Source organism: Aphelocoma coerulescens, chromosome 5, assembly GCF_041296385.1.
Source record: "Aphelocoma coerulescens isolate FSJ_1873_10779 chromosome 5, UR_Acoe_1.0, whole genome shotgun sequence".
NCBI lineage: Eukaryota > Metazoa > Chordata > Aves > Passeriformes > Corvidae > Aphelocoma > Aphelocoma coerulescens.
Genome location: NC_091019.1, coordinates 30233508 through 30248515, shown reverse-complemented (window position 1 = coordinate 30248515; position 15008 = coordinate 30233508). Strand labels below are relative to the sequence as shown.

The 15008-nt window shown below is 41.4% G+C and overlaps 2 protein-coding genes across 9 annotated transcripts in view; both read left to right on the top strand.

Moving 5' to 3' along the window:
- Positions 1–8528, top strand: part of LOC138111500 (cytosolic phospholipase A2 epsilon-like) — a 32108-nt gene extending 23580 nt beyond the window's left edge. For 6 of the 8 annotated variants that reach the window (XM_069017415.1, XM_069017408.1, XM_069017409.1 and 3 more), the window contains 7 exons: positions 95–209; positions 628–765; positions 1670–1777; positions 2832–3020; positions 3921–4087; positions 4823–5009; positions 7844–8528. In XM_069017415.1, the coding sequence (XP_068873516.1) occupies positions 95–209; positions 628–765; positions 1670–1777; positions 2832–3020; positions 3921–4087; positions 4823–5009; positions 7844–8154 (1215 nt within the window). In that variant the 3' untranslated portion in view covers positions 8155–8528. The remainder of the gene's footprint in view (positions 1–94; positions 210–627; positions 766–1669; positions 1778–2831; positions 3021–3920; positions 4088–4822; positions 5010–7843) is intronic. The other 2 variants (XM_069017410.1, XM_069017413.1) reach the window with 2 other exon arrangements.
- Positions 8529–11832: 3304 nt separating this feature from the next.
- EHD4 (EH domain containing 4) overlaps positions 11833–15008 on the top strand; it is a 30098-nt gene continuing 26922 nt past the window's right edge. The window contains exon 1 of the mRNA XM_069017416.1: positions 11833–12075. Coding sequence (XP_068873517.1) covers positions 11840–12075 — 236 coding nt within the window. The 5' untranslated portion in view covers positions 11833–11839. The remainder of the gene's footprint in view (positions 12076–15008) is intronic.

The window sequence follows — 15008 nt, the reverse complement described above, 5'->3', positions numbered from 1 at the left end:
GTGTGCACTGCATTGTCAGAACCCACGTTTAGATGAAGTGGGAGGCTCTTTGTGTCATCCAATTGTCCTCAGCTACTGTCATTCTTCAAAACAGGAGGACTGCCATAAGCTCACAGATCAGCAGCAGGCACTAAATCAGGGTCAAAACCCCCTGCCCATCTACCTCTCTCTCAATGTGAAGGATAAAATCAGCGACCAGGATTTTAGAGGTAACAATACTCCAGAACTGTATTTAACATTTAATCCCAATTGGAGTCAATTTAGGATTAGATAAGGATATCAATTCAGTGTACAAATACTCTGAAAGGCTAATCCACCTTAGAGGAGAAATTTAATAGTTAGTATTTTGAACACCTGAGTGTAATGCAGTATTCAGGATCTAAAGCAGGACAATGGAAGACATTATGCACTTCTATAGAAAGTGTCAGAAAGTTTACAGAGATATATAGATTTAAGAGGACAATTTGTTCTGCATATTCACCACTGCGAAATGTACAGTAAATAAATGCTTGCTTCAAAGCGTGTCAATTAGAAACCAGTCTGCCTTAACCTGGCCAATATCGTGTTTTATTCAAATAATTATTCCTCTGCTGCTGTAATCAGTCTCTCTTATGCCTTTTCTTTTAGAATGGGTGGAATTCACCCCTTATGAGGTAGGATTTCCAAAATATGGAGCCTTCATTCGTGCAGAAGATTTTGGCAGCGAGTTCTTCATGGGTCGCCTGATGAAGAAAATCCCAGAATCCAGAATCTGCTTTTTGGAAGGTGATTTGTTGTTCTGGGAAAATGTAATATAATATAATATAATCTGCTCCTGCACTCTTCTGAAATTAAACAGTTAGTGTGGTTTTTATCTGCCTGGAGCAGTATATGATAAAATACTAGGACTGGTAACAGGTCACTATCTGCAGGATTTTTTATTTTCTCTGTGATCTTACTCATCTTAACAGATTTATTGATTTCATCTATGGTTATGCTTACTGACATGAGACCTTCACAGTACTTATATATCTTTGTCAGCAACAAAAGTTGTGTATCATTGGTGCTGAGTTAAATCATCAGTTTCTTTTGCAGCCTGAGTCTCTAAAATACACCTTTTTATCTACAAAGTTCCTGCTCCTTCTTGCCCTGAGTAATTCTTAAGATAACATTTCCATTTCAGAGTGCAAATAAGTCGTAATGTTTATCTTTTTTTCCATCTTGCATTAAAAAAGTGAAAGCAGTAAGGAAATCTTTCTTCACTTTGCAAAAGCAATCTCTTGCCTCATTGTTCTTTCTACTTCCACCAACTGCATAAAGGAAAAAGGAAGTTTCAGGGTTTTTTTTTGAGAAGTTGAAACTTTTTGCTTGTGTGGAGATTTCACTACAGCTAAGGGTGAGGTGTAAGGAAGCAACTCAGAATCTCTCTGTCCCTGGCTGCAATTTCAGATAGGGACCCAGGTCTTCCCTTCTGTGATCAGAAGTGCTGTCAGGTCACCAGCCCCTTTCTACACCTTGGCACTTTCTTCCTACCTTCTCTAGAGTGATGCAGGGACATTTCTGTCTCTGTTCCCTGAAGTGTCCAGTGACACAGTTATTCAACAGCAAATGTATTGCAAATTTAGGTTTACAGCAAATTCCTTTGTACCCCATTTATTTTCAAATATGTCACATATATCCTATGGCACAGGGGTCTGGAGCAGTGTATTTTCCTTGAATCTCATGGATGCTTGGTATATATCTGTTAATTCAGAAGACTTCTGGCACAAATGGACTCGAGACAAAATTACTGACATAGGTGGGTTATTCTTATTATTTGATTATTTTGTTTTATTTTTTCTTTTTTATTCTTTTCCTCTGTGCTGCTATTCTCTTACTGAATTTTACAAAGCCCTTATGGAATGTTCTCTTCAGGGATTTCCATTATCCACATATAAACCATAAGGAAATTCATGCCATGTATTACATATGGCAATTATTTCAGTTGTATGTGAAAAGAACCCACAGGATTCATCACAGAAAAATAAAAGAGACAAGGGCTCTCTTATGAGATGTTTTCTGAGCACAAGGGTAAAACTAGAGAAAAATATCCCCATAGGTGGAAGATGCTCATGTAGCATTCCACAGTCTTCCAGATCCTCTCTCAGAAGTTGAAGCATCAGGGAAACAAGAGCAAACAACATCTTTGCATCTCTGAAGTCTACAAAGCATTGACACAAACTTCAGCACTGTTGGAAGTCATTCCAAACTAGTCCTGAGGATGAGATTTGCAAAACATAGTAGAAAATTAGGAAAGATCTGCAGGGTCAGATTTGAAGGACAAATACACAAGACAAACACATTACAAAGAGAAAAGATGGCAAAGAAGAGAAGTATTTTGAAAAGGCTTATTTGTTTTATCTTCTAGCACTTGTAAGGAAGTAATTTCTGGTTGTTAAAACAAGGAGTCTGTATTTTCTAGTAAGGAACATTAATTATGTTTGTGTGGCTGAGAGATTGTTATTGTGTGGCTTTTCATGTGTCTGAGAGAGAAAGTGTGGCATGGACTAGCAAAGGAAGACAGTTAAGTGCAAGATATTTAATGGATAAAATCATAGCAAAGCAAAGAAATTTCTGGTAGGTGAGGTGAACTCTTTGCAGTACAAACAAAGCCTTTATCACTGTGAAGTGAGAAGAAGAAAGGGATTTTTCAAAGCTTAGCTAAAAAAAAATTGAGATTTGTGAAAATCCTGGAAGTAAAAAGAGAAAGAAGTCCAAGTTTTCCAAACATATTAAACCAAAGGATGACTGCACAGATTGACTTCAACAATGAAACAAACCACATACATAAACTGCTTTTCTTTCTTCTGCAGATGATGGAGCCCTATTCCCAACGAGACCAAATGAGCTGGATACTCGAGTGGTTTGTCCTACTGACAGCTTTTCAGAAATTTTCCGAGATGTTGCAATGTTACGTCCAGCAGCCTCAGAAATCCATAACTTCCTGAAGGGCTTCCAGATAAACAACAACTACCTGGAGAGCGAGTTTTCCAAGTGGAAAGGTATGGTGACAGCACCCTGCTTTGAGTTACAGTTTAAACCATCCTTGTGAAAAAAACCAATCCTTAAAAAGTTATCAAGCTAACTGCTTTTTTTGTTTCATTCCGATGTTCTGATAGTATTTGATGCTGTTTGTCACTGAAAGCTAAAATTAAGTAGCAGGGGAGGCTTCAAAACAAGTTTTTAAAAACAATTCATGAAGTCTCACAACTGATAGATGAGAAAAATCCCAGTTAGTCACCCAGCACATCTGCTGCTGTGCCAGCCAGCCAGCCTGCATGCCTGCAGCAGGGCACTGGTGCTAGCGTACACTTATCTCTTGCTCAGCCAATACTCAGGGGATGTGGGAGGGAACTTTGGTTCCTGTTACATTTTTACTTCTAAGTAAGCTGCAACCTTTGTAACACTATTCCCTGTTATCCAGGTAGGGAATTTTTTTGCTCAGTCTGGCACCAGATGTTCCATGTACGATTGTAGCTGTGGGGCCACTCTCACAGTGAGCAAAGCACACAACATATTTAGTCTTTAGTGTGTTGACAGAGAGAGGTGCCATTTAATTTGTTTCATATTAACAACAACAAAAGAAAAGAAAAGAAAAAAAAAGAAACAAAAAAAACCCCCACTCCAACGTGATCAGAGTCACGCACAAGATGAATTAAGTCTATTCTCCTGAGCCCCAAGTTAATTGCTTTTAGTCAGAGGAAAGCCAAGGAAATTGCAGAGTAAAGATGAAAAGGGGAAGCCAGATGAGGAACTGAGAAATGACTGAACTGCAGCCATCAGCTATATAGGTAGGTCTAGGAGGCAAGAGAAGCTGACGTCTCTTTTTGTTAACAATAGACTTTCCTCAGCACTTCCCTTGCGTTGGGCACCTCCTCTGAAAAAATGTGCTTCTTTCCTAGACTGTGAGCTGGACTCCCAGCCCAACCACCTGACAACAGCAACAGACTACCTCATCCTGATTGACACTGCATTTGCCTTTGCTACCAGTTACCCACCCCTTATGAGGCCAGAAAGGAAGGTGGATGTCATTTTGCATTTCAACTACAGCTCAGGTTCACAGACAGGGGTGAGTCTTGCACATTCTTCTTTATTGATTTCTCTGTTTCATCACTGAGTTGCCAGAATGGCTGATCCTCTACTCATAGTAACTTCTGTTTTTTCCGAATATCTGGGAAGTGTTAATAAGTTAACAGTCTACTGTTAACTGGGGGTCACATATCTTTATGGAACACTGCAAATGTTATCAGGAAATAATAAGTTAGTAAACTCTATCTGCCCATTTTTACATATAAGTCATTTTAGTTGATTTGAAGGCAGTCAGATGTGGAATGAATGAAGCTAATTGCCTTTAAACACTGTCTAATATTTCTCAATGCAATCATACATATTCCTATGCAAGGAAAAATGTACCTTCAGGACAATATAACTGCAACAATAGAAGGGTTTGATGCAAACCCAGAAGACCAGATACGCAAATAAATGCAACAACAGTTTGTGTTTAGGAATGTTAAATTCCTTAGGAATAAAAAGTTGTCTAAAGGCAACTTTTTCATAGCCAAATGTGGCATGTAGATTTTCGAAGACAGGCACATATACTCAGATCTATCTCACTTAACTCTGGCCTTCCAAGCCTTGGCTCCATAAACAACCTACACCTAAATTGGGTATGTACCATAATCTGCCAGAACCTGTCACTTACCCCACAAATATTCCCAGTGAAATTAGGTTTTCGTCAAACTCAAAGTTCTTCCCATATGTTCTGATGTTTTCTTTTGTTTTGTTTTCCTCTTGTGGCAACCAGCCCCTGAAAGATGCCTCTAAATACTTTGCAAAACAGGGAATTCCTTTCCCTACAAAGGTGCCAGATGATCAGGAAACTCCGCATCTGAAGGAATGCTACATTGTTGGTGATAAAGAGAGCCCAGAAACACCTATTGTGATATTTTTCCCTCTAGTAAATGACACCTTCAGGGAATACAAAGCACCTGGTAAGTTTATGGTTACCCATCACATTAACAGAGGCAGCAGCCACTTTCTTTCTGTTTTTTACTGGGATAATAACTGCTCTTCAGATCATGCTGTAATAACAGACTTGAACCCTCTTTGCTTAGATCTGAACCAGATAAAGAAACCTAAAATACGCGATTTTTCCTAAGCAGTAGAGAAGCATCTGGGATCAGCCTTTGGCAAATATTTTCCTCTTCAGATTTTTTTTTGGCTTTTCATAAGCAGACTATAGTTAATTGAGGAAAAGAATATTCTGTTTATCTGCAGTAGCAGAAATTAGCAGCAGTAATTTCCTCTCACACTTGTCATCCTCTCCTGTTAGAGAATGATCTGAGGAGCCTAAGGATTTCATTGTTTGAAATAATTTCCAGGCTAACAGTTAGGCAGATAACCTTGTAAAAAAAAGCATGCAGAAGCAAAGTGATGAAAATGTAACATTGAGGCATAGCAAAGTGATGAAAGTACAACACTGAGCCATTCCAACAGTGTCTGTTCACTTTGAAATTTAAAGAGTTTCAATTTTTTAAAGAGTTTCAACATTGCCAGTCACTTCTAAACAGGTGAATTCTAAGTTCTGGTACCATATCCCACATGTCATACTACTCTGTTGGCACCAAAATCTCAGTTACTCCTTCTCCAGATGCTAAAATTCCTAACTCAGATTGTGAGTTCACTTCAAAGCCCCACAATGTACTTGAAAGCCAGAAGTTCTAGGTTGGTACACAGTACATTAAATTTAAAACCAAAACAAATGCAGAAACTATTGTCCCAGTTGTATCAATTCTTATCCTTTTATATTAAGTAAGTTGTAAAAAATAATATGGTACTTTTGCTTTGTTGACTGAGCTCATTTCGTGTTTGAGGTGTACAGCTGGGGTTTTGAACAGGACTCAAATAGACCAAGGGTATTTATGCAGGTACACACACCATTCTACTCCAGCTCCTTACCACTGATCAGATAACCAAAAGGTTACTTTCTGCAGTTGCCCTTTGTAGAGAGAATTAAAGAAGAAAGAAGTACAAGAAGAGCTGAGAATTAGCTTCTGTACTGCTCTTCTATACTGCACTGCTCTTTTGTACTGCTCTGTGAGGGAGTTTGCCTGCCTTCTTTCCCTCAATAATTTCCAGACACGAGGGATGATGTGCGTAAGTCAGTTATCTACTATCAGGTGTATCTTCTATCAGGTGTACATCAGATAATGTGCAGATGTTAAATGTGAACATATATTATCAGGGAGTCTAAAAGGGGTGTTTCTAGGTATGAAGAAAATTAATTTGAATATCTGCATGCTGTCTGCATATTGCATACACTTGAGGCAAGCTTGTGTTGCCCAACCGGTTCAGCTGGTAGCTGCACGCTGAGATTAAACAGGAAAAGAAGGGGTTCTCCTTGTCCTCCTCAGGCAAAGTGTCAGCTGAGCTGGCATGAAAGGGTTCTGTCCATGCAGCTTTTTGGGAGAACTGACACCTCACAGCTGAGACCTGGCCTCCACAGCAGCAGGATGGATGCCGCAGAAGGTCCTGTGAGGCTGGAAAAGGATGTCTGCCCTTTGTTAGTCACAGGCAGAGATCAGCTTAATTTATAGTGCTTCAGTACCATGCCCTAGCCCAGATCTAAATTGTACAGCATGTGAAATATTAGTACAATCACATGAACAGGCAGGTTTTTCATAGGCAGCTCATCCATCAGCTCATTCAGAGGGGAATTTAGAGTCTGAGCAGTAAACAAGTAAAACTGACATATTCAAACTGGTTAAATTCTGTACTGTTAGGCTATTCCATGATCAAATAGAAAGAGGATTCTCTGTGTAAGATTTACTCTGCTTCAGTTGAGTGGTACCAGTTCACTGTAACTCTGTCTGAGAGGAGTACATCTTTTGGACTCAGACAAACCCTTCAAGGAAAATCAGAACCCTTTCTTCAATGTTGTTGGATCCATGTTGGCAGAGAAGATTCCCCGAATGCATGAGGTCTTATCAGTGAGATGCTGACTTTTCCCAGTGCCTAACCCCTGCTATGGTTCAGGTGATGCAGGTTATCTGTGACTGTGGAGGGCAATGTGATGGTCTCACTGGAGGCTGACAGAAAAATTCTCATGTCTCTGATACTTTCTCTGACAGTTGCCTATGATTTCTGGGTTGTTAATACTCTCTTTCCCTCATGCCAGCTGTCAGAAAACCAAAGGGTCTGTGGAAATGATGAGGAAGCATAAAAATGTATGTGAACCCTCATGTCAGGCTGTCCTGATTTCATCTGGGAAAGAGTTAATTTTCTTCCTAGCAGCTAGTATAGTGCTGTGTTTGGGATTTAAAATGAAAGTTATGTTGTTCTTCCTTTTCTGTCCCATTAAACTGTCTTTTATCTCCACCCACATTTTCTCCCTTTGCTCTTCTGGTTCTCTCCCCATCCCACTGGTCAGGGTGCACTGAGCAAGCAGCTGTGTTGCTTAGCTGCTGGCTGGGGTGAAACTGTGACATGGGAGTACAGACTAGCACACAGCGGTGGATCTCTGTGTCTTCAGGTCTCTGCCCCAGACAGGGATCTTCAGCCATCCTGTAGCAGTCAAAGGCATATAAATCCAGTAATGTTCAGCATCCAATGAAATTAATTGACCTCTTCCCTTCCAAGAACCTGTTTATTCTATATACTAGCAGATAGATAGAAGTTCAGCCTGCTCATGTGCTGTGTCTCATCGGTGCAAAGTCGAACAAAAAACTAATATAGTTTAGGGTTGTGATGCCCTATTTGTGACTGAGAAACACCCAGAACCTAATTGTTCTTTTGCAAATTAACCATGTCACTGCTTGTCTGCTAGGTGTGAAACGTAGTCCCTCAGAGATGGCAGAGGGTGAGGTTGATGTTGCCAATGCCTGTGGCCCATATTACATAAACAATCTGAGCTATTCAGAGGAAAATTTTGACAAACTGGTGAACCTCAGTTACTACAACGTCCAGAACAACAAAGATTTGATTCTTCAGGCCTTGCGTACTGCTGTGGAGCGGAAAAAGCAGCGTAAGAAAGAGCAAGCACTGCAAAAACCACCCGATGGCTGTGGCATGCGTGTGCCTGACAGAGAGGGAACCCAGCACTTGGCTGACTGCCCAGCACCAGGGAATATGAAATAAAGTCTCTATGAGTCCTGTCGATGAAGAAGGAAAGGAATTTTATTAAGAAGTGAAGAAAAGCCAAAGAATGCTAAGAATAGCACTTCATTTGTCATCAAAAATGTTAAAGCCTGTCTGTCAGTGGAGGGAATAAACTCAAAAAACCAGCTCTTCCTTAATGAACGAATGTGCTTCCCTCATTGACAACCTTAGGAGGGCAGCGAGGTGAGGCTGTGCTCCACTGTACTTGCAGAAGTGACCTTCCAGGCCAGGGCCAAACTGCGTGGATAAGGAAGCGTGAGGAAGTTTACACTGACTGTATTTGTGTTCTACCTGTGCTATAAAAACAGAGGATTGCCAGTCCAGAAATGCAGCAGAGAACAAAATCCATTGTCTCTAAAACAAAATCAAAAAAACCATTTGTGAACTAAGGAGTCTTTATGTGAATGTAAATAAATATTAAATTTGTATAATACACCACTTCTTTTGAGTAGGAGTTAGAGCAAATAAACATTTTTCATACCAAATACATGTTAAAGCCATTTATTTTAGGTGCTTCTTCCTCTACTAGCAAGACAAAGACAACATCCAAACATTTCATAGCTGCTGAAAAATTATTGAAGAAGAAAGTATATCTGCTCCACACCTAGATGTAAACTGCTCTGGGATCCTGGGACCCCTTGAGCTTAGGATTACAACTACGACCCATCTCTACAAGAACCAACTCATGTTAATTTATTTTAGCAATCTGGGTTTAAATGCTATTGATAATACCAAATGTTTTTTAATATTAATAATATTAAAGTCTTTGAGACTATTACATAGAAATGACACAAGAAACAGAGAAAGCAAAACTAAAATTGTATACCTAATATCATTCATGCAAGCGTGATTTTTTTTTTTTTAACTTGCTGTAGAGTATGGCAACTGAAGTAAACAGAACATCAACTTTCAATTTTCTGACACTTTGGTTGTGACATTAACATGGCTTCTTTCCAGTAAGCAGTCTGCGTTTTTGACAGATGGAATCTGTAAAAGTCTATATTTATTCTTCTTTTACATTTTTTAATTCAATGCTATTGGTTTACTTATTAGACAGCTTATGTCTACAAGCTCCTATTTCCTACAGCTTTCCCTGCTCCTCAGTTCTGCTGTAGTATTCTTTGTCAAGAAACCCTGTTATTGTGGGCCAAAAATGGAAGTCTTACAAATTCCTTTGCCCTCAACGTTGAGGGTCTCCTCCTAGGTGGTGCACAGAGATGTAATCCTTCTGTTTGCCACTTAGGTCAGTGAACACTTTACCTGCACCCTACAGGAGCCCATAGAGCTCCTGGACTGTATGGCCAGAGTTTATCTCCCATGGGAACGAGAGAGCAAAGACAGAAGTCCTGCTGATGATTGCTGGATCTCATCACAATATGGGACGGGATGTAGCCAGAGGGCACAGCCAGACCTGGGAATTTGGAAGCACTCCCAGGTTCCCATATACAGTTAGAGCTTTGTTGTCTGAAGGGCAAAAATTATTTCACCAACAGCAGGAAGCATCTAGGCAGGAAGTCTGAAGACAAGCAGACTGAGGTGTGTGAGTGCAAACACTTCCCTGCCCTTCCTGCTGCTTTCTAGCAGACACGAAAGGGTCATGGAGAACAATGAACACTTTACCCCATTTCAAAAATCTTGCATGGAATCCTTACTCAGTATCTCAGTTTTCTCTGTTCAACAAGAAGACAGAGGAAAATGTCAGGCCTGATCAAGGAGGTGGAACTGCTTCCACACAAGGCACAAATAGATAAAGAATCTGCACCCTAGAAAAAGCACAGGAGGAGTGAAAGGCAGAGAAGAGAGAGATGCACAAAGTCAGTGCACCTCTCTTTTATCACAAGACCTGGAGGGGATCAGATGAAACTAGCAGGCAGTAGGTTTAAAGAAAGTGAGGTAGTTCTGCACACATGTAATTAAGTTTTCTTGTTGATAAAATTTTATGCATTCAAATAACTGATTGATGCAGTCACTGGAAAATTTTTGGGGACTGAAAAAATACAATGCTTCTGCATCTGCCTCAGTCCTGCACTGAATCATAAATTCCCAGAGACTCAGAGGATAATCTGAGACAGTATTGTACCTGCCCTGTGAGATATGTAAGGTTCTCCAGTCACTAAATACTGGATGTAGCACCACAGACAAGGGGGAAAGGAACCTCACTTCACACTGCAGTACTTAGGTTTTCCACAGCTCAGATATTTTTGCAGATAATTAATAGGAGCAGTCAGACCTCAAAAGTTGAGGTGATACAAGACTAATTTAAAAGAAATTACTGAAGTAACATAGAGAAGGTGTAAGTAACTACAAGGATAACTTAATTACCTATGAATTAATCCACGGAGAAAAGTAATGACAATTAAAAGAATACAAAACCAAACTACGAAAAGGAGATTTTAAAAAATGAGGAAACCAGTCAGCAAGACCCTATGTGAAATGGTATAAAATCTTTAGACTCAGCATGGAAATTGCAACAAAAGAGTTGCAAAACATATGTGCAGCCTTAAATAAAATGCAAAGCAAGGAACCAAGAAAAGGCAAAGTGGTTAAATGCCCAGAACTGAGTATTGCTAAAGTCTAACATCTGTTCTTTGAGGAACAGTGTAGAGAGGAAGGAGATGAAAAGAGCGCATCTAAACCTGCTGATTTATTTAGAAAAGACCTGGACCATACTGAGAAAATGAAGTATTCAATATGGAAATGAGGAGGAAGAAAGGTACATAGATAAAATGTGAAACAGTAGATGTGCTGGACCAGCAAGAGGGGATTTAAATGATACGGATGCTGAGAAGGAGCCATAAGTGTGTAACACAAAAGATACATTTGTAAATAGGGTTTAAACGCAGTTTCAGCAAAAATTTCCACTCTTTTTTTTTTTTTAACTGAGATCCCAAGTTTTTTATTTCTATGTAGTTAGTGAGCACACATTTAATGTCAGAGGATAAAAAAAAATTTGTTTTATTCATTTTCCCAAGGCTGTAGTGAATCTGGTATTATACTCCACTAAAACCTCCTGTAAAATCAATGGGCAATGTTATCCTCCTACGTGGCTTAACACAATGCAGGACCTAAGGTTAAAACTAATGGCCGTACCTGCTACACGCGTCTCGCAGAAACATTTCCATGTTATGCTAAGATTTTTCATTGTGTTTAAAACGGTTGCCTGATGTCGTAGCTAAACACCACGGCATCACACACTTCTTTGGCATCCAAAGACATCAACCATCATCAGAAAAACACGGAAAGCATTTGGGCGATTCTATGTTCAGATCGGAGCTGTCAAAGTGTTTCCGGATTTCATCGCAAGGGGTTGAGATTTTAGCGCAGAGGAGCAGCAGGTACAATTAACCTCCAGAGGCGGACTTTTGGCAAAAAAAAAAAAAAAAAAAAAAAAAAAAAAAATTAAATCCTCGTATTCTGAAAAAAAACCGGACCAACTTCCCCTTCAGGAAAACCCCAAACCCACCAGGCTCCGAGGGTGTGTGCTGCATGGAGAGGGCCCCGCCCGGCCCCGCCGCTGAGCGGAGCGCGGCAGCGCTGCTGGCACCGCCTCTCGCCGCGCCGGGCCGGGCCGGGCCGGGGCGGGTCCGCGGCGGCGGCTGCGTGTGCGGGAGGCGCGGCGGCGGCGGCGGCAGCGGCAGTGCGGCGGGACGGCAGCGGCGGCGGGATGTTCAGCTGGCTGGGGAAGCAGGGCGGCGGGCGGGAGCGCAGCGGCGGCACCGACGTGGTGCAGACGGTGACCGGCGGGCTGCGGGACCTTTACCTCCGCAAGCTGCTGCCGCTGGAGGAGCACTACCGCTTCCATGAGTTCCATTCGCCCGCCCTGGAGGAGGCCGACTTCGAGAACAAGCCCATGGTGCTGCTGGTGGGGCAGTACAGCACCGGCAAGACCACCTTCATCCGGTAGGTGACCCCCGGCATGCGCGGCCCCTGCTCCCGCGGCCCCGCTCGGGGAACGCCGGCCGGCGCCCTGCCCGCCTCGCCCCCGCCGGCCGCTCGGTCATCCTCGCTCACCTCCTGCCCGGGGTGGTGCTGCCTGCGGTAAATCCCTCCCACGCTCTGGCGGCGCAGCCCGCGGCGAGCCCGCCCGTGCGGGACAGCGCTGCCCCGCGGGTGCGAGCCGAGGCCGGGCAGCGCCGTGCCGGTGGCGGGCGGCCCCGCAGTGGGGTGACAGGGCTGGCGCCTGCCCGCGGCCGGCGACCCTCCCAGCCAGCGGGGCTTACCGAGAGCCTCCGTGCTGTGTCGAGTGGTGCCGCTCCCGACCCTGTTACACGCTCTGTAGTTCGCCGCTTGCTTCCTGTTCAAGAATATTATCTCTATTTCATGTTCTGCTGATAAAGCGTACCCTCGTTGTCTACTTCCTCTTAGTTCTTTTAATCTCTAAGTTATTTCAAAGGAAAACCAGGAGCTTCGTGTTAAAACGGTATGACTGCACCGGCCAGTAGGGATCATTTAACCTTACCTCCTCCCCATTCTTTCCCGAAAGTAGCTTAATGCACAGATCGGATGTGATGGTAAAAGTGTAACGTGACAAGAGTTTTGGGCAAAAAGCACGTGCTATCTGGAAAGCCTCCCCTTCCATGTGCCTTTATTTTGATCAATTACATTGAAGAAGCAGTATCACTACTAAGGCAGCTTAACAGTGTTGTCCCTGTTGTAGTATTTTCTGTCTTTCCTTTGTTCCTTATTTCTAAGTTTCTTAGTGACTCATTTTCAGGAAGCTGAAGCACATCTCGGGTAAGCACAATATTATAAACCTGCGAATATTTTGCATATGTTTGAGTTTCCCTCTCACATGCACCTTGCAAATCAGTCTAAGGTTGTGCCCAACTCTTCAAAAGACACTGAGTGGTCACTTGGTTCACATTTTGATGTGCTTATATCTGAAGTTCATTATAGTCCTTCTGTAAAATTTTAAAATATTTCTTTCAGTTCCAAAGACTACCGGCAGCCTTGCCATAACAGTGTTTTCTTCTTGCAGTGCAAAATACCTACCTCCCCTCTCCACTGAAGAGCAATGTTTACCTTTAATCACCTGAGAGCTTTTCAGATGTTTGCAGAACTAATCATGTGTCTTTTCTGGTTTTACAACTAGCTAATTGAAAGCTTGAAGCTGAACATGGTTTCTTTACTGATTATTACTGAATTCCCACAAACCCATAAAGAGGTGTTGCTCAGAGGAATATTTTTAAAATAGAAACAAGACTGTAATTAAAAGAAAAGAAACTTAGTTTCAGGATCTCCACCGACAGTCACAAGGTGGTGTGTGGGGGGGGGTGTTTGATTTGTATTTTTCTAACATTTCTCTAGGCATACTCATTATTTTCTTCTTTAAAATTACAGTTGCCTTGTTAGTCTGTATATATTTCCAGATAAGTGTTACTTGGCTTATGGACAAGGGATGGGGAGAGCGTGGGTAGTACAAAGGGAGGCAGAAAGGTCCCAAATATGTGCATACCAGAACTTGTTCTGCCTGTCAGCAGAGTTGTTCTGTTATTTGCAATTCATAGAAAACTTTATTTCTCCCCTCCTGTAAGAGTTTGCCTTGGTTGAGAACACTCGTTCTTGATTTATGGGCATCCAACTTTTCTGTCCTTTATAGCTGCCTGCATTTGACTGAAGTGCAAGTCAGTATTGTGCTTAAAAACATTAATATTCCTTGCAGTGCCTTATGTGTCTTTTTGCTACTGTTGCTTTGTGAGTAACTTATTATCACTGTAACAATAAAATACCGAGCAAAAGGTTGACTGATACTAATGTACAGTCGGAAGGAGAAAAGACCTGTAATTTATCACACCTCTTTCCAGCTTTTATTTTAGCATTTCTTAGTACTGGATGAAGATGCCCAGACAATTTTGACAAAGATGACGTTTTCAAATATGGTTTCTCATGTGTTGAATTAAAATACCTGACTTGATGCAGGAGGTGGCTTCTACTGTGATGTACCCTTCTATTCACCCTCTTACCCCTTCCTCCTGTCCACATTTTAGGTAGCTTGCAGAGCAGTTTAATCTTATACAAGGTATTGAAGAAGGCAGGTATTGAGTGTTGAGCCCAAATCAGTGGCAGAATATCTGTTATTGCTTCTAAAGGACCTCACTATGATCAACATTCATTACCTCAGTGTTCTCTATAGAGTAGATAATAATTGGTTGAATCAGCGTGAAAAAATGCTCCATTGAAGATGGGCAGCAACTTAGACAATAGTGTCACAGTGACTGTTACTCAAAATCCAATTTAGAGGAGAAAAAGAAGGGCAAAAAAAGAGAAGTTCTCGTATGCTGTGTGCAAACTTAGAAGAAGACATGGGAAAATATTATAGTGTCCAGATCAGCCAGAAATAAATTTCCCCTCTAGTAGGCTGAATCTCCTATGGAAAAATATCATGCCCTTTCAAGATTGTTTTAATTCTATCTTTGTTGTAGATTATTTTTTCTTAGAATGAAGTAGCACTACAGGGTTTTTATTCCTGCAAACCTTTTAATAAGCAAACATTATTTTAAATCTTAATTAAAACTGCTTTTTGTTCACATTTCTCCACTTCATCGTCAGGAGGGTATATTAGGTCTGCCTAAGTGTTTACTACTGGGTTTATGTGTGAACATAACAATTCTGTTTAGCTGCCAAATATTCATTTGGGATTTGCTTTAATTTAGACATTATCGTGAGAACTTCACATTTTCATACCTCTGACACATCCATATCCACCCAGTTCCTTCCACTAAGTCTTTATGGAAAGCACTGATCTACCAGTGACTAAAGGTCCCTGGGGATTAAGATATGCAAACAAACACTTCCAGGTTTCTTTCAGCTCTTATGTTTTTTCACTCAGTGCT